At 41.3% G+C, this 20,003-nt stretch overlaps 2 protein-coding genes across 2 annotated transcripts; both read left to right on the plus strand.

The window, feature by feature from the left end:
* Positions 1 to 506: 506 nt before the first annotated feature.
* LOC133456707 (proteolipid protein 2-like) lies at positions 507 to 19,248 on the plus strand. Its single transcript, XM_061735250.1, has 5 exons — positions 507 to 822; positions 9,704 to 9,859; positions 10,664 to 10,759; positions 15,205 to 15,301; positions 15,409 to 19,248. Exons 1-5 carry the CDS (start codon positions 733 to 735, stop codon positions 15,420 to 15,422), a joined length of 453 nt encoding a protein of 150 aa, XP_061591234.1. The 5' UTR covers positions 507 to 732; the 3' UTR covers positions 15,423 to 19,248.
* LOC133456617 (uncharacterized) lies at positions 3,692 to 8,652 on the plus strand. Its single transcript, XM_061735114.1, has 3 exons — positions 3,692 to 3,974; positions 4,245 to 5,504; positions 8,581 to 8,652. The coding sequence occupies exons 1-3, from the start codon at positions 3,924 to 3,926 to the stop codon at positions 8,650 to 8,652; spliced, it is 1,383 nt and encodes a 460-aa protein (XP_061591098.1). The 5' UTR covers positions 3,692 to 3,923.
* Positions 19,249 to 20,003: the final 755 nt, after the last annotated feature.

Here is a 20,003-nt window from a genome sequence, read left to right on the forward strand (position 1 = left end):
TGTTACTTATCCTGTGAAGGACAGAGTCATATTGATAAGTTCAGAAAAGTGTTTTTTATTGTTGTGTTTTGATGTATTTGATGTAAGCCCAGTGGATATTTAAAGCTTACAGAAGGCTGCATTTAACTGCTGCTATGTCATTCCTGCAGTATTTCTGCAGGTGTTTTGGTCACTGCTTTGTAATATATTATATTATTTGTAATCAGCACAAATTATCTGTCCCCATATGATAAAATCCACCACCCCCCCTGATTTATTTTTTTTTTAAACCGGAGTACTGGTTATTTGGTCATTTTGTACCTATGATACATTTGGGATGGGGAGAGGTGCGGGGATGAGGTGCGGGGATGTGGGGCGGGGTGGGCGGGTGTGGGGGGGCTCCAACATTTCGTTTAGGGCCCCAATTTGGTCAGGGGCGGCCCTGCCTAACCTCCTCTTTGCGTCTTTCCTCTGTTTTTCCCCCACAAGCTCTCACACGTTTTCCCTGACACCCCGTCCTGCCAGGATCTGTAGGAAACAGGAAAGTGGAGCTGGACTCACTGTTCCCGCTCTCGCTCCTCCCTCACCACTTTTACGGCTCATTTACTCAGAAATCTTCAGGAGAAGTTGATTCATCACTGACGGAGGCAGCAGCTGACAAGGCGCAGGCGGATCCTAACGAAAAGCCTCAAAAACAAACTTTTTCTTTCTTTTTTTTTTTTTAAAGCATTTGTCCACTTTGTGAGTTAGAACATGGCAGATTCACGCGTGTCCAGCTCGGACTGCTTGGGGAAGCTGAGTTTTCTGATCACCAGGAAAGGTTTGATCCTCGCAGCTGAAATAGTAAGTGCGCGCCCACCTCGTGACGTCAGCGCCGGTGTTATGCCAAAAAGTGATTCCTGCCAGAATGTGATTTCTGGCCGCGGGAGCGCGCACAGCAGCCCGTTGAGCGGTAGCGCTAAAACGTCAGATTTTCAGATTATGAAGCTCAAGAATGAGATCAAATCATATTTAGGTAGAAACAACCTTTCATTAACTGTATTTGGCCTTCAATAGATTTTTGGTAGGTGAAAAGACCCATTTTCAGGGGAGAAATCAGATTCTGGCAGAACATCACTTTTTGGCACGACACCCGCGCTGCAACCAAGTTTGGGGATGTGGAGCAATTTATGCCTTTTTTTCTATTTCCTTTTTACTGATCCGTGTTTCATATTATATTAAGTTAGTTAATCAGGTGTTGTTAACGTTATTGGTCCAGGAGGAAATGTGATTTCAGTTCTCTTTTCCCGTTTTGGAGTTAATCTGGTCCTGATGACAGGGATGAGAGGTTCGGGGTTCGGGATTCGCGCCTCTATTTAACAGTTTTTTTGTTTTTTTTTACCCACCAAAAAGCCAAAAATGTAGTGTTTACATGAGAAATACAAGTTCCTATGTTAACTTAACCTGGTCTCTCCATTTGTACCCCCTACCTTTCTGCATGTAGAAAAGTACTGTTTAAATACCAATAATACAACACATCACTTTCCTCTCTGGAGGAATTTTCCTCACATTCTCATTGCTCCCTTCCCCTGTTGGGTTTAGTTAAATAAAAAACAGTATGTGTGCATAATAATAGCTGCACACACAGTTGTTGGAAGAACTTGTTGGAAAAAGTTGGAAAAAGTGGGACAACAGCAGCAGTCTGTGGTGGTGAGTGTCCATCCAACCACGAACAAATCCACTCCCTGTGTGGAAACTCTTGTACTGTGTTTGACGACCATTTGAAATGCTTTAGTTTGAATTTCACTGCAGAGTTCTCATGTGATTCACTTTTTTGCACAAATTGTACATCTTCTAAGGGTCATACTCTCAAGTACATTAATTTATGTATTATACCATGTATCAAGTGCATATTACAGTTTACTTGAGTCCTTCCATTTATTTCAAGATTATGCCTTTCACATTCTATCAAGTTTGATCAAATTTTATCAAGTCTACGTGGCTACATTAGCTGCCTGTCATGTTGGATTTGACGGGGTGACACCAGGTTCATCGTCTTGTTAGATTTTTAAAAGGTGTCTGCAGACCCCTCATTCTCTCCTCTCTCTCTTCTTCTCTTCATTTCTCATTTATTAATTATAAGTATCTCTTAACCATCATTGTTGTCAAGTGTTCTTGTAGTTTGTTGTGCCGGTCTGCCCCCTCTTTTTCTCTTCTGAGCATGTTTGCAGGCCGGAGCTTCAGGAGCTGCATGCTGGCCTGCAGTCCCCCCTCTGATCATCCCAATGCTGCTTCCACCTGTCTGTGTGGATGTCTGGTAGATGCTGCTGACATCCTGACCTGCCCCCCAACAGTTCTTAGTCCCGGATGCTCTTTGTAGCTCTCGGTTTGAGCCTTTTGAGTCAGTGTATTTGAATTTTCTCTTTCTCCTGCTAAGCGAGTCAGTGATCTTCATGCGCTGTCGGCTCATCCCTCATATGCTCAGTTTGCTTTGGATGGCAGGAATGTCTCTCTGTGCCCAAACGCAGCATATTTACCAAAGATAATTCCTGCAGATTACAGCTCAATGTCAATTAAGGTCACAAGCTTTTACCCTCCTCCTTTTTGCATCCGAGGAGCATAGGAGGTTGAACTCCCTGTTCCCAGTCCGTGCTTTGCGGATTTATGTTGATTGTACTCAGAGGATGCGTCTCTGTGATCAGCTGTTTCTGTGTTTTGCCAGTAGAGCCAGAGGTAAAGCCCTGTCGAAGCAGAGGCTCCCTCACTGGATTGTGGAAGCAATTTACCCGATTTACAAAAACAAGCAGGGTCTCCCTTAGTGGCATGAGGGCCCTCTCAACCAGAGGGATGGCGACATCATGGGTTCTGTCTAAGGAAATTTCTGTGGATGATATACACTCACCGGCCGCTTTATTAGGTACACCATAGTACTGGGTTGGACCCCCTTTTGCCTTCAGAACTGCCTTAATCCTCCGTGGCATAAATTTAACAAGGAGCTGGAAATATTCCTCAGAGAGTTTGGTCCATATCGACATGATAGCATCACGCAGTTGCTGCAGATTTGTCGGCTGCACATCCATGATGTGAATCTCCTGTTCCACCACATCCTAAAGGAGCTCTATTGGATTGAGATCTGGTGACTGTGGAGGCCATTTGAGTAGTGAACTACCATATTGTCCCGAATATAAGACGACCCCGATTATAAGACGACCCCCTCTTTTTCAAGACTCAAGTTTGAAGAAAGACTTTTTGAACACCAAATTCAATTTTTATACAGAAAATAATGACAGTACATCTGAAACAAATGATTATAACAATATATTCGAGAGAAAAAGCATGTTATTTTGCCTCATTCAAATCATTATCTTGAAGTTTGCATCATAACTTCTCACCTGCCGGTTTACCTGCCGAACTTCCACACACACACTTCTCCACATTGTCGCTACGTTTCTCCACTTTCTGTTATCTCTTCTCTTATTTTCTTCTCTTTTCTTTCTTATATTATTTTTTATTTTTCTTCTCCGTGACAGGGGTTCACTTTGGCCTGGGGAGTTAAGTTCAGCATTCGCTTTAAAAATATCTGGCGCCATCTTATATTCAGGCCAATACGGTAATCATCATGTCCAAGAAACCAGTCTGAGATGATTGACGCTTTATGACATGGCACATTATCCTCCTGGACGTAGCCATTAGCAGATGGTCCACTGTGGTCATAAAGGGATGGACATCCCAATCTGACCAGCGATGACATGTTTAGTCGCATGCTCTCGCTCCGCCGCTGGTTGTCTCAGTGGTGTTCAGAAAACGACGTGGACTTTATTGACAACTGGGAGACATTCTGGGGAAAGCCCGGTCTGATTAGAAGGGACGGCATTCATCCCACCCGGGATGGTGCAGCTCTTATGTCTAGAAATCTGGCCAATGTTATTAGACACTCCCCCTGACAATGCAGGGTCCAGGCCAGGATGCAGAGCTGTAGTTTAACAGGGCTGGAGGCGAGGCTTAGTCAGTTAGAGGTCCGGTTTGGCCAACTAGACCATAGTCCGATAGAATCCTCTGCGGACCGGCCCGTAGCAGCTGAGCGTAACCGCTCCCCTGCAGCTCCCCGGCAGCCGGCCAGGCAGGGCAGCTGGGTGACGGTTCGGAGGAAGGGTAGTCTTAAAGGGCTCAGCGACACATCTGTTGCTTCTCAAGGACCAACGCCTGCCAACAAAACTGTAGGATTGCATTATGTAATTAGCGACTCTAAAACTGTAGGATTACATGATATTGGCGACTCTGGCCAGGTGCCTAGCAAAATAGAAGTGGTTGCAGTTCCCCGCCCTCCAAAAGTTCACCAGGTGCAGCGTTATAGAGGCGTTAACCAAGATAACCTTGTAAAAATTAAAACCAATGCACATTTGGTACCAATTACAGACCGAAAAATTAGATGCGGACTACTAAATATACGATCATTAAGCTCTAAGTCTCTGTTAGTAAATGATATAATTACAGAGAGCAGGAGTGATATTTTCTGCTTAACAGAAACATGGTTACAGGAGGAAGAGTATGTTAGTTTGAATGAATCAACTCCGCCCGGCTACTTTAATCATCACATTCCTAGAAGCACGGGCCGAGGCGGAGGAGTCGCAGCAATTTATAACTCCGGTCTCCAAACAAAAATTGAACCCAAGTGCAACTATAATACATTTGAAAGCCTCATGCTTGGTCTGAAATTTCCGAGCCGGAAATCAGAGAAGCCAGTTGTGTTAGTGGTAGTGTACCGGCCCCCTGCTGGTGCGTATCTGGAGTTTTTGTCTGAATTTTCAGATTTCCTTTCTGGATTATTGATCAGCACAGATAAATTCATCATAGTGGGTGATTTTAACATTCATATGGATGTTGAAAGCGATAATCTTAAATTAGCCTTCGATTCTCTTCTAGAATCAATGGGTATCTCACAAAAAGTGGATAAACCGACGCACTGTTTTAATCATACTCTCGATCTCGTTCTCACCTACGGTGTTGAAACTGATGGTCTGTTGGTGTCACCTGTAAACTCCCTTTTATCCGACCATTACTTAATAACGTTTGAATTTAATTTTGTTGATGTTGAAGTGCAAAATAGGAGGTATTATTTTAGCAGATGTTTGTCTGATGAAGTTATTGTTAAATTTAGGGAGGCCATTGCTTATCTTACGACAGTGCGAAATAGTGATGTAGTCGAGGCCAGTGACCTGGGTTCTACCTCTGCAGATGTTGATTTCCTTGCTAGTAACACTGCTGATTTGTTGCATTCAGCTTTAGATGAAGTTGCTCCTTTGAAAAGGAGGGTTTCTAGCCACAGGAGCTTAACTCCCTGGTACAATTCAGATATCCGCATGTTGAAACAAAACGTGCGTAAAATGGAAAGGAAGTGGTACTCTTGTAGGTCTGTAGACTCTCATCGTGAATGGAAAGATATTCTAATAGTATATAAAAAAGCCATTCGCAAAGCCAGAACAGCTTATTATTCAACGCTGATAGAGGATAACAAAAGTAACCCACGTTTTCTGTTCAGCACTGTAGCCAGGCTGACAAAGAGTCACAACTCTGTTGAGCCGTGCATTCCTGCAGCTCTCAGTAGTGAGGACTTTATGAGCTTCTTCAACAGTAAAATCGCGAGAATTAGAGAAGAAATCAACCAGCCGGTTGTAGGTGTTTCTTCAGCTTTAGCGACTTCCCTAGGCTCTGACTTGTCTCTAGACTGTTTTGATCCTATAGACCTCCCTGAGCTGACTTCACTCGTTAATAGAGCTAAGTCAACCACATGTATGTTAGACCCCATCCCGACTCGTCTATTCAAACATGTTTTTTCTCTTATTGGTACGACAATACTGGACCAAATTAACCTATCCCTAAGTTTAGGATATGTACCACAGGTTTTCAAAGTCGCAGTAATTAAACCTTTACTTAAAAAACCTTCTCTTGACCCAGACACCTTAGCTAATTATAGACCAATTTCCAACCTTCCATTTGTGTCTAAAATTCTGGAAAAGGCAGTTTCAAGCCAGTTATGTGACTATTTGTATAGAAATGATCTGTTTGAAGTCTTTCAGTCAGGGTTCAGAATGCATCATAGCACAGAGACAGCACTTGTTCGAGTCACGAATGACCTCCTTATGGCCTCAGATAAGGGATTAGTGTCCATACTGGTTCTACTGGACCTCAGTGCTGCTTTTGACACTATAGATCATGGCATTTTACTGCACAGGTTAGAGCATGTTGTTGGGATTAAAGGGACAGCTCTATGTTGGTTTAAATCATATCTATCTGACAGGTTCCAGTTTGTTCATGTACATGAGGTTTCTTCAGAACAGTCAAGGGTCTGTTATGGTGTTCCGCAGGGTTCAGTGCTAGGGCCAATCTTGTTCAGTTTATACATGCAGCCGTTGGGAAGTATAATCCAGAATCACGGCATACACTTTCATTGTTATGCTGATGATACGCAGCTCTATCTGTCTATGAAGCCGGATGAAACAGAACCGTTAGTTAAACTTCAGGCATGTCTTAGGGACATCAAGGACTGGATGTCCAGAAATTTCCTGCTTCTAAATTCAGATAAAACAGAGGTTATCATTCTTGGTCCAGAGCATCTTAGGAAGGGATTAGATGGTGTTGCGATGGCTTCCAGTGCAACTGTGAGAAATCTTGGTGTTATTTTCGATCAGGATTTGTCGTTTAAACCATATGTCAATCAGGTTTGTAAAATAGCCTTTTTCCATCTCCGTAATATTGCAAAGATTAGGAAAATCCTCTCACAGAGTGATGCAGAAAAACTAGTTCATGCGTTTGTATCTTCTAGACTAGATTACTGTAATGTGTTGTTAGCAGGATGTCCAAGTAATTTGCTGAATAGGCTCCAGCTGATCCAGAATGCAGCAGCACGAGTACTGACAGGAATCAGCAGGAGAGACCACGTCTCTCCAGTGTTAGCGTCGCTCCATTGGTTACCCGTAAAATTCAGAATCCAATTTAAAATTTTATTACTTGCGTATAAAGCCCAAAACGGCTTAGCTCCGCATTATTTGCAAGACCTGATAGTGCCTTATGTTCCTGTCAGAGCTCTCCGTTCTCAGAGTGCAGGTTTACTCGTAGTTCCTAGAGTATCTAAATGTAGATTTGGAGGGCGGGCGTTCTGCTATCAGGCACCATTACTTTGGAACCAACTTCCAATCTGGGTTAAGGAGGCTGACTCCACCTCCACCTTTAAAACTAAACTTAAAACCTTTCTGTTTAGTAAAGCCTATAGTTAGTGTTTAGTAAACCTCTAGCTGGTGTTGGTAAATCTCTAGGTAGTGTAAACTTTAGTGTGTCAGAGTCGCTCCTGTAGTTTCTTGTGCTGGCCCCCCCTTCTCCTCCCTTTTCTCTCTTTTGTCCATGTTGCAGCATCCTTTGCCGGACACCGGAACCTGCAGGTGGTCGTGGGTGGCTTGTAGCTTGCATTACGGAGCACAAGTCTTTCCCTGACCCTGCACCCCAACCTGGGACTTGCTGATTGGGCCGGAGCTTCGGGAGCTGTGTGCTGGCCTGCGGTCCCCACCCCTGGTCATCCCGTTGCTGCCCCCCCCCTTCTCCTCCCTTTTCTCTCTTTTGTCCTGCAGGTGGCCGTGGGTGGCTTGTAGCTTGCATTACGGAGCACAAGTCTTTTCCTGACCCTGCACCCCAACCTGGGACTTGCTGATTGGGCCGGAGCTTCGGGAGCTGTGTGCTGGCCTGCGGTCCCCACCCCCGGTCATCCCGTTGCTGCTTCCACCTGCCTGCTGTGCTGTTGCCGTCCCTGACCCACCAGTCTGGCCCTCGGCAGGAGGGTCCCCCCTGATGAGCCTGGTCCTGCTCAAGGTTTCTTCCCTCCTAAAGGGGAGTTTTTCCTTGCCACTGTTTGGCTTAAGGTTTTTCTCCCACTAGGGGAGTTTTTTACCTGCCATTGTTTATGTAATATCTGCTCGGGGGTCATGTTCTGGGTATGGGTCTCTGTAAAGCGTCTAGAGACAACTCTGTTGTATTAGACGCTATATAAATAAAATTGAATTGAATTGAATTGAATTGACATGGTCAGAAAAACATCCCCCCCACCATGACACCACCACCACCAGCCTGGACCGTTGATACGAGGCAGGATGGATCCATCCATGCTTTCATGTTGTTGACGCCTAATTCTGACCCGACCATCTGAATGTGGCAGCAGAAATGGAGACTCATCAGACCAGGCAACGTTTTTCCTTCTTGTGTGTGAATTGTAGCCTCAGTTTCTTGTTATTAGGTAACAGGAGTGACCTGGTGTGGTCTTCTGCTGCTGTAGACCATCCGCCTCAAGGTTCCACGTGTTGTGCGATCAGAAATGCAACGAGTCGTTATTTGAGTTACTGTGGCCTTTCTTTTTCTTCATTAATATATTTTAATCCCCGGGAGGGCCCTCTTTCTTGCTTGTGGAGTGAACCACCCAACAGGGCCAGACGTAGCACCGGCCAGATCCGTCCCGCCCCCTCGGGAGAAAACATGGGAGAACATGCAAACTCCACACAGAAGCCCTTTCGCCAACCCCACCCAGGGATATGGGTGCTGAGGACATGAGGAAGTAAACACGCCCCTCAACACCCACAGTGTCCCCGGCCAGGATTGAACCCAGACGTTCTAGCTGTGAGGCAGCGGCACTACCAGCTGCGCCACCTCTGAAAAGATTCTTCCTTAATAAAACTGACTGTTCTGGCATATTGGAGTGTTGTGGGTAGGGCTGGGGATCGATTCAAATGTCAAGAATCGATTTGATTCCGATTCTTAAGATTCAGAATCGATTATCAAGATTTGATTCGATCCGATTCGATTCGATTCTGATATTGATTTGGGTTAGTGTTATTAAAACTGTTTTTTGAGCTGTTGCATGAATTATATGACTGTAGTTATGCAACATATTAATACTAGTATTATATTGAGATTCAACAGCAAGTATTGGCAGCTAATGATGCTGTAAGGACCAATCAGCTCCCAGAATGCTGATAGAACTGCTTTCAGAAACATCCTGTGGGTCAGAATTACCAAACAGATCCAGGGAGGAAACAGAGACGGAGGAAATCGCTTTTAGTTTTTCCCACATTCCGTTTTTATTTGTTCCATTTTCGGTCTATTTTGGTTTTAAATTTTTGTGTTTTTAGCATTTTTTGCAAATGTAACCCCATGACAGTATATAAAGTAATGCAATATAGACAATTTATGCAATTATAACCTAACACTTTAATGTTTTCATACCTTTAAACATATTTAAAGGCAAAAACATGGCACCAGTTATTCTAGTGTCCAACAAAACATTCCTTTTTTGGGGATAAACAAAAAAATAACCAAAAGTTGTAATGTAATGATGAAAAAAAAAAATACATAAATAAATAAAATTTTTTTTTAAAAAAATCGATCTTTAGACATATGAATCGATTTTTAGGAATTAATATGAAAATCGATTTAGAATTGGGAATTCGATTTTTTCAACACAGGCCTAGTTGTGGGTTCTGCATTTTGCTACACAACTTTTAAATGGACACAGATTATTGTCTGCAGTACTGCTGCTGGTCCTGTTTTAGACCAGTTTCTGTTGATCTGCGTTCTGATTAAATAATATAATCAAAAATAAACTAAGAGTCATAAAGCTGAAGAATTAAGGGCACAAATGTTGGCGCTGTGATTAATCTGTGAAGATCTTTGTTGTTTTCTTCATCTCCTCTGACATCTACCATAGATCATCAGTCTCATCATCATCATCTGCTACGCTGTATCTCAGTTTGGAGGCTACATTGTAGTTGCCATCACCGAGATGATCTTCGCTCTGGTCCTCTTTGTCGTCTTCATGATGCAGTTGGACAAGCAGTTGACAGCGGTCAACTGGCTCTGGACTGTGAGTTCTATGAACACACTGATGGATGTAAGACGTGTGCTAAGCAGAGGTGTCAAGTAACGAAGTACAAATACTTCGTTACCTTACTTAAGTAGAAATTTTGGTTATCTATACTTCACTGGAGTAATTATTTTTCAGACGACTTTTTACTTTTACTCCTTACATTTTCACACAATTATCTGTACTTTTTACTCCTTACATTTTAAAAACAGCCTCGTTACTCTATTTCATTTGGGCCTTTAAAAAAAAACTATCCAGTTAAATTGCTCCATCCGGACAGAGTGAATTTGGTTGTGGTTGTTTCAGATGTTCTTGTCCAGTTTTGTTCTTACATCCGTTCCCTCAGATTCCTGCAACTAAACTTGGATGTACATTCCAATAAAGGTTAGGATAAATGATAACATGCCTCTGAAGTTTGACTTTTTGCACCATTACAATACTTATAGGCAACTAGTCATCATATCTCCTGCTCTCTGAAACACATGTTAATGCTCAATAGTACACATATATGCTTCTTTAATATATTTGCATTATACTAAGATACATTCATTTTCAATGGCTTTTGTCCTTAATGGCTTTTTTCCCCCTTACATTACTTTTACTTTTATACTTTAAGTAGTTTTGAAACCAGTACTTTTATACTTTTACTTGAGTAAAAAACTTGAATTGATACTTCAACTTCTACAGGAGTATTTTTAAACTCTAGTATCTATACTTCTACCTGAGTAATGAATGTGAATACATTTGACACCTATGGTGCTAAGTTGCATAAAGCTTCATCTTGTGCTTCCCTCTTCTGTGCAGGATTTTCTTCGGGCTATTATCGGTGCTGTCGTTTACATGATCACGTCAATCATCGTCATTGTTGGATTTGGGGACGATGCAGGAATCGCAGCCGGGGTCAGTGAAGACACGACTCAACCTGTAGTCTGATTATGAAACTGCATTCAGATTCAAGTCTTGTTGTTTATTTTGATTACTGTTTACCATGTTGCATATTTCTCCAGTCGATGTGCAGACCAGTTACAGTTATAGATATTGAAACTAAGGTATTGGTGATCAAATGTTGTAATCACTACGATACCCCCATATAGGGCTGGGCGATATGGACCAAAAGTCATATCTCGATATTTTCTAGCTGAATGGCGATACTCGATATATATCGATATTTTTTCTGTGCCATAATTGGGGTCATGCAAAGCATTATAGCATAGCATCTCTGTTAGCTTCATTTTTTTCTGAGGAAAACCCTTAAACAAACAGTCAGTTTTAATACAAAGCCTCGTGCCAAATGTCACACAGGTTCCTTTATTAACAGAGGTCTGCACAATATCAAAATGTATAAAACAAATGAAATGATAAACTGCCTGCATATATAGAATAAAAATGCTTCTTGAATAAAATAAAACAAATATCCCTTTCCTGCATAACAATTAAATTAAAATACACTGTGCAATTAATACAATGTAGACAGTAACAGGCAGACTTTTCCACTGAGGTTGACAGTTGTGCAAATAACAAAACATTTGTGCAAATCTCAAATAAAACATTCAAGTCAATTTGTCACAAAATAAGCTATATCAAAATTATAAAAAAAAATCTTTTTTTTTTTTTTTTTAATAATCGTTATAAACGATATTGTCTCGTACCAAATCGCGTTTGAAAATATATCGATATATGTTAAAATCTCGATATATCGCCCAGCCCTACCCTCATACAGTAATCATCACCAATGTTGAGCAGTTAGTTTGCATCCCATGTTTCCATCCTGCACCTACTCAGAGTAAACTGCACAACCTTTGGTATCATTAGGTTCTTTCAGACCCACAATCACAAGCTACAATTTAAGACCAAGTCTTCACTTTTTCATTCAGGTTGAGTGGATCTTGGAAAATCATAAACAGGAAAAGTGACGCATCTATTTGCATGGCCCAGAATAAGTCCCCCAAATCCTGAAAGAAAAAAACAGCTTTCCTAACACACAGACCCCAGACAAGCTACGGGTTTAAATGTTCCCAAAGCAACCTAAAACCTCTAGCTCAGAGAGTGGCAGCTTATGCTGCCTGTTTAAGCAAGAAAGCACTGAAAAAAACATCTGAAATTCAAAGCCCACGTCCTATTCTTGTGTGTCTGCTCATGTCACCAAATGTGGAGCATTATCCAGACTTCACAGGACAACTGCTGTATTTGTAAACCTCAATAAAAGCATAAAAAAGGCCCAACATATGCTCAATCACTTGAGAGTCACTAGACTGCAGAAGTTCTTCTGTCAGTGAAATGTCTGTTTACTTCAGGTAAGACTGCCCTCCACCCCCCGTCCTCTGCTGTGGCTGCCATGGTCTATGTTTAGAGTTGCTCGTCTGTTGAAACACTTTTGAAACCAACCGTGTCACTTCTGCACCCAGAAAACAGAAACAGATCCGCTCTTAGTCATTGCATCCATAGCACTTAATTGTTAAACAACAAAAAATGTTTAGGAAGAAAGCATTTATCACAGATTTTCATGAATTCTGTTTTGTATTGATGTAGTTATTGGGTGTTTTATGGGACCGGTGAATGTTTATACGTTTTGACTGTGATATTTTTGTCAGGTGTTTGGTTTGATCGCTGATTTCCACATGGTTAGGACACCTACACCGTCTAAGTTGGAAAGCTGACACTGTCAGCCACTTCCAGTCAAAACTAATGAGAAAAGAAGCATAAGAAAATCAGAAAATCTAACTTCTCTTCCAGGTCCTCTGTCTCTGGATGCCAAAAGTGAATAAAATGCATCACTCATGATTAACGTTTAATCAAGACACTTCATACACTGCAGCACCCACACTCTTCTTTTTAATCCAAATGATGCCACTTATGTTCATTTCGCGTCAACAGGTTATGTCATGGATCTCATTTGTACTTGGCAAGTCTGTTATCTGTCCTTGTTTATTACTGTGCAGCTGGATGTGGCTCTGCTGCCAATCATCTGAACCACTGCTCCACAGCTCCCCCTACAGGCGAACACAAACCACAACACTGGTGTAAGACGTCTGTTCACTGAGTCCGTGGCCACAGTAGACTTTTAGTCAAGACCACCTAAACCGAGACCAAGACACTACCAACACCAGAGAGTATCAAGACCAAGACTAGTTCAGCTCAAGACAGAGACCGAGACCGAGACCGAGACATTCATATGACGTTGTATTCAACTACAGCACAATAACACAGAGAAGTGGATGTCTTATGTTGAACTCACTATAAATGTTTTCATCCATCAACTGAGATCAGAAACGTACAACGGAGTATTAGGGCCAAACTAAGACAAAAAAAAGGGAAATTACGAGAATAAAGTCATAATATTATGAGAATAAAGTCGTAACATTACGAGTATAAAGTCATAATGTTGCGAGAATAAAGTCGTAATAGAATAAAGTCATAATATTGTGAAAATAAAGTCGTAACATTACGAGAATAAAGTCATAATGTTGCGAGAATAAATTCGTAATAGAATAAAGTCGTAACATTACAAGAATAAAGTCGTAATATTACGATAATAAAGTCGTAATATTACGAGAATAAAATCGTAATATTATGAGAATATAATTTATGAGAACTCTAACAGGAAGAGCATCTTCTCCCTGTGTTAAAATGAGGAATATTGAGCATCTTGTGAAGTTCTATTTATATATTTATAATATATTTAATATTACGACTTTATTCTCGTAATATTATGACTTTATTCTCATATTATTATGACTTTATTTTTTATTTTTTGTCTTAGTTTGGCCCTATTACTCCGTCGTAGATATGTGTGGTTACTGCACTACCGCTATTTCCACACTATTGGAGGATTGACTCCAGTACTTTTAATGATTTACACGACTACTAACTAGTCCCTAACTAGTCCTCTAGCAGAATAACCAGCCTCCAACACCCCCTCCACCTCAGAAACTACTAACTAGTCCCTAACTAGTCCCCTAACAGAATAACCAGCCTCCAACACCCCCCTCCACCTCAGAAAAGTCATGGATAGTAAATGTTACTTATATAAATTGGACTGAATTTGTAGATGAAACTTTTAATGAATTTTAAATATTAAAGATACACACAATTATCGACTTGAAATTGCATTATTTACCATTCTAGTAATCAAATTAAACCATATATGAGCATCACTGAAATGGACCTGATGCTTAATCAATCACAACGATGTGCAAAATATTATTCATATATTTATTCAAACAAGGCCGTTGTAAACACAAAACTGTAACTAAATCCAGATATACATGCAGATGCACCAAAACATTAAATCAAATACAAAATACAAATAGATTACAAAACTGTACATTAACAAAAGGGAAAACTGGTGATCACCAGATTCTGTCACCTTGGTGAGCAACGGCATCTCAATGATCCGAGTCTGAGACATGGCGAGACCGAGAGACCTGAGACAAGACCGAGACCACAAAAAGTGGTCTTGAGACCAAGACCAGTATCGAGAACTACAAGTCTGTGGCCACAGCGTCAAAAACAATCCAATGGGTGCAGTCGAAACAGCCTTGCACCTGCAGCTTTGACCCTTCAGTTCTCTTCACCGTCGTTACCACAGGCTTAGAGGTTTTTCCATTTCTGCTTGCAGGTTGAGATGAGATGAAGCAGGGAGCAGTGATATGTGTCTTTTATGTCTGTGTAGCAGTTAGGGCTGGGCGATATATCGAGATTTTAATATATATCGATATATTTTCAAACGCGATATGGTACGAGACAATATTGTTTATAACGATTAAAAATTTTTTTTTTTTTATGATTTTGATATGGCTTATTTTGTGACAAATTGACTTGAATGTTTTATTTGAGATTTGCACGAATGTTTTGTTATTTGCACAACTGTCAACCTCAGTAGAAAAGTCTGCCTGTTACTGTCTACATTGTATTAATTGCACAGTGTATTTTAATTAAATTTTTATGCAGGAAAGGGATATTTGTTTTATTTTATTCAAGAAGCATTTTTATTCTATATATGCAGGCAGTTTATTTCATTTATTTTATACATTTTGATATTGTGCAGACCTCTGTTAATAAAGGAACCTGTGTGACATTTGGCACGAGGCTTTGTATTAAAAATTACTGTTTTTTTAAGGGTTTGCCTCAGAAAAAAATGAAGCTAACAGAGAAGCTATGCTGTAATGCTTTGGGGGAAACCCCAATTATGTCACAGAAAAAATATTGATATATATCGAGTATCGCCATTTAGCTAGAAAATATCGAGATATGACTTTTGGTCCATATCGCCCAGCCCTAGTAGCAGTGGTCCGGAGTGTTTGAGACCCTTTCCACAAAAGTTCTGACTGTGATATTTTTCTCAGGCGTTTGGTTTGGTCGCTGGTCTCCTGTTCGCTTATGACACCTTCACCATCTTCCTCCAAATCAGAGCGAGCAGACGGCACACAGCAGCCTCTACTGGTGAGAGAAGCCTGCACTTTTTTTTGACACTCAAAAATGTTCTCTGTGACACTTTTCTGCTTTTTGTTGTAGACATTTTCTGTAATGTGCGACTGTTTGTTTTGCAGATGAAAAACTTTGAACTGTCCTTCCTGCAGACTGTTGCCCAGAGCAACAGGAGCGCTATGAAAGAGAGGAGCGAGTCTGGGAGGCCTTGGGAAGAGGATTTGGGTTGGGGGTGCTGAAGAAGGGTTTCCAAATACACACCCACAATATTTAAACACCACACAATTTTTGCAGGCTAATGTAAACCAAATATTGTAGACAAGTGCATTTTAACTTAACATAATGGTGGGAACTTGATCATTCTGTTTCATACACATTCATTTTGTCATTTACCACAACAACCAAGAAAATTCATAACATTACAGCGTTTGCTTGGTCTATAACCTTTGAAACATACGAACCTTCTTTTTTAGCATACAAATACGTTTAGTAACTATCATACTTTTTGAAGACATCTGTTCTCTGTTACATTTTTGATATTGTCACTAAAACAAAGGCTACTTATTTCAAGTATTGAAATTTAGCTGACTTCCACAAAAGCATCTACCAAACAAGCATCAAATCAACCTACTTATCTTAACTGATGACATGAACAAGAGCTTGGATTTGTGGCAAAAAACAACAAAAAAAAACATGGACCTAATGACACTGCTCGGCAGCAGCTGCAGTTACGTTAACCCTCTTCCGAACTCCAAACACGGACTGACGCTCAGCTGTCATGGATAGGAAGTCTTTCATGAGAGCCTTCATGTCTATAGCTTAGACATTCTGCAGTGAAATATGTGTCTCGATTCAAGCCACCATGCGCAGCTTAAACATGCGTGGCTACTTCGTATAATGTCTGATAACCACAATCCATCCATCCATCCATTTTCTTCTGCTTTATCCATAACCGGGTGGCGGGGGCAGCAGTCCTAGCAGAGTTGCCCAGACTTCCCTCACCCTAGACGCTTCCTCCAGCTCTTCCTAGGGGAGTCCGAGACGTTCCCAGGCCAGCCGAGAGACATATGGCGCTTTTATACTAGCACCTACTCGCCACGCCTCCACTCGCCTCCACTTGCCTCCTCTTGCCTTGTCCTCATTTGTTTTTAGACTCCCAGATCGAACTCCTCACCCTATCTCTAAGGGAGCGTCCAGCCACCCTGCGGAGGAAACTCATCTCAGCCGCTTGTATCCGCGATCTTGTCCTTTCGGTCACTACCCAAAGTTCATGACCATAGGTGAGGGTAGGTGCGTAGATTGACCGGTAAATTGAGAGCTTCGTCTTTCGACTCGGCTCCCTCTTCACCACGACGGTCCGGTACAGCGACCGCATAACTGCGGACGCTGCACCGATCCGTCTTTCAATCCCACGCTTCATCTTTCCGTCACTCTTGAACAAGATTCCGAGATACTTGAACTCCTCCACTTGAGGCAGGACTTCCCCACCCACCTGGAGAAGGCATGCCACCCTTTCCCGGTGGAGAACCATGGCCTCGGTCTTGGAGGTGCTGATTCTCATCCCTGCCGCTTCACACTCGGATTCAAACCCCAGCACATGCTCAAGGTCCTGGTCCGATGAAGCCAACAGGACAATATCATCTGCAAAAAGCAGAGATGAAATCCTGAGGTTCCCAAACCGGATCCCCTCCGGCCCCTGGCTGCGCCTAGAAATCCTGTCCATAAAAATTATGAACAGGACCGGTGACGAAGGGCAGCCCTGCCGGAGTCCAACATGCACCGGGAACAAGTCTGACTTACTGCCGGCAATGCGAACCAAACTCCTGCTTCGATCATACAGAGACCGGACAGCCCTTAATAGAGGGCCCCGGACTCCATACTCACCGAGCACCCCCCACAGAATGGCACGAGGGACAAGGTCAAATGCCTTCTCCAGATCCACAAAGCACATGTAGACTGGTTGGGCAAATTCCCATGAACCCTCGAGCACCCTGCGGAGGGTGTAGAGCTGGTCCAGTGTTCCACGACCGGGACGAAAACCGCATTGTTCCTCCTGAATCCGAGGTTCAACAATCGGCCGTAATCTCCTCTCCAGTACCCTGGCGTAGACTTTCCCGGGGAGGCTGAGAAGTGTGATCCCCCTATAGTTGGAACACACTCTCCGGTCCCCCTTTTTAAACAGAGGGACCACCACCCCGGTTTGCCACTCCAGCGGTACTGTCCCCTTCCTCCATGCGATGTCGCAGAGGCGTGTCAACCAAGACAGCCCTACGACATCCAGAGAGATACCCACAATGCACAGTGTAATCAAACACGTTTTGAAAAGTATTTTTCATTATTAAGAAACTGCATTAAACCATCTATATTGTTTATACAACAAACTGCAAGATTTTTAAAAAACATTTAAGACGTTTATTGTTGCATTTACTCATTAGGGTTTTTTGGTCAACTGGTGGGGGTGCTATGGCACACTGATCCAGCAGGGGGCGCTGCAGCCCCACGGCTATGCGAGGCAGTGAGGATGACGGACTGTAAAATGAGCAGGTCACAGTTTACTGTTAAACTTAATAACTACAGAGTAAAGATAAATAACATGTATTTTAAAGCTCGTTGTTGGGAGGAGCATGACATCGCCGGAGTTACTGGGACACAACACCTGCACGTTATCAATAGACCACTAACTAAAAAGGAAAAGTGTCACTTACAGATTTTCTTTATTTTTCTCAGCTGGATAAAACAATTCTTCTGCATTATTTAGTTTCCAGTGAAACAGTGCCTTTAAGTCCATTTTAAATCTTCTAGTTTGTTTTATACTACGCAGTAGTACAGTCCAGGTATTTTTGGAATATACTGAAAACATTCATTTATTGAGAAAAGTATTTGAAATGTTATCACTGTTTTGAGTATCAAAATATAATGTAGTACACTTGTTTCCTCAATGCTCTGGGGGTTATTTTGAGTAAAATGCATCATTTGTGGGATTTTTTTCTCTAATGCAGCTAATACAGCTCGTCATTTTGAAATAAAAATCGATCTTTCTTTGAGAAATCAATGTATTTGTTACAACAAGAATAGTCTTTTATATTATATCATCCTGATGTTTGGAAACAGGTTGGATCTCTAATATGTCTTCTGTCTTGTTACCACTAGATGGAAACATTCTGCAGCTTCATCCATCCATCTATTGTCTATACCTCTTTCATACTATACAGGGATAAAAGTGCTTCACAATAAAATAGTTTCACATTTAATCATAATTTCTAAATGAAAATCATAAGGGTCAAACACATTTCATGAAGAAAGAACAGCATTTAAGAAAAAGTATAATGAAAATCCTTCAGTAACTCAAAGCTTTTTTTTTTAAAAAAAAGAAGAAAGAAGGAGATCAGTCCTATTCATGCAGCATAGAAATGTGAGCTTTCCTCCAACAATATCCAACAGAAAACAACTCTTAGTTCTGCTTCCGTGGTTTTCCACAGAATGGGTGGTTGTCCCTCACCGTTATATCATCTCCACTCTACTTCCTTTTCTATAGTTTCCAACAGCTTTCAGTGTGAAAGTTACGGGTTTTCTCTTCCTCTTGTCCCCACACCTTTCTTGTTTCTCTCCGTCTTCCTCTTTCACTCTCACGCATCCTCTAAGCCTGGGGATAGAACTGTTTACTGCAAATGAAAATCTGCTCAAGGTTCATTTTTAGTTGTTTCTTTTTTAATAATAATTAGCTCTATTTTATTCTCTTCTGTGGTATTGTATTGTCAAACGTCTTTGTGTGTCCTGTAAGGCGCTATGATGTATTGTTATTATTATTATTATTATTTGGTAAAGGTTTGCCCATTGCCATAGTAACCAAAAGCTTCCTCAGGCATTTTTTTTAATTAGCTCAAAGTTTTGAGAAATGTCATGTTTCAGCATGCAGACTATGTCTTATTTACTCACTTGCACAATTTTCCAAAATAAACATTTAGAAAACAGACAGGCTTACGTTTCTTTTTACATTTTGCTACCATCCATCCATCCATCCATCCATCCATCCATCCATCACCTGCTTCAGTCCTGTTCAGGGTCACGGGCGTCTGCTGGATCAGCTATCGGTGGATTTTTTTTCTTTATCCTTTATTTATCCAGGAAAGTCCCATTGAGATACAATATCTTTTCTGCCAGGGAGTCCTGGTCAAGATGGCAGCAGAAAAATAAATTCAGTTTCCTATAAAAGAAAATACATACAAGGACAAGTAACTTTACAAAAAAATTAAAACATATCAAAACAAGAAACAAACAAACATAAAACATACAAGGATCAGAAAGCTAAAAAGAATTCATGACAAATAATGGCACTTGGTTAAAAACAATGACATTGTTCTGTGAAAACTGATTTTAACATATGTTTGAACATGTTAAGAGAGGGTAATTATTTAAGGTTGAGTATGTGTTGTAGCTCATTCCAAGCTTGCAGTGAATAAAAGGAAAAGGCAGATTTACCAACTCTGTTCCAGTGCTTGGGACCATGAGGAGAATTTTCTCTGATGATCTAGTGTTATAGCTTCTATAGTAATATTTTAATAAATTGGATATGTACAGCGGTAGTTTACCCAGTAATGCTTTTGCAATAAATATTAACATATGTGTTTTTTCTCCTTAGACTCAGTGAAGTCCATTCAACCATTTGATACAAATTACAATGATGTGTACGTGCACTTGAACCAGTTAATGCAGTGGC

The sequence above is a fragment of the Cololabis saira genome, chromosome 12 (assembly GCF_033807715.1).
Source record: "Cololabis saira isolate AMF1-May2022 chromosome 12, fColSai1.1, whole genome shotgun sequence".
In the NCBI taxonomy this organism is placed as follows: Eukaryota; Metazoa; Chordata; class Actinopteri; order Beloniformes; family Belonidae; genus Cololabis; species Cololabis saira.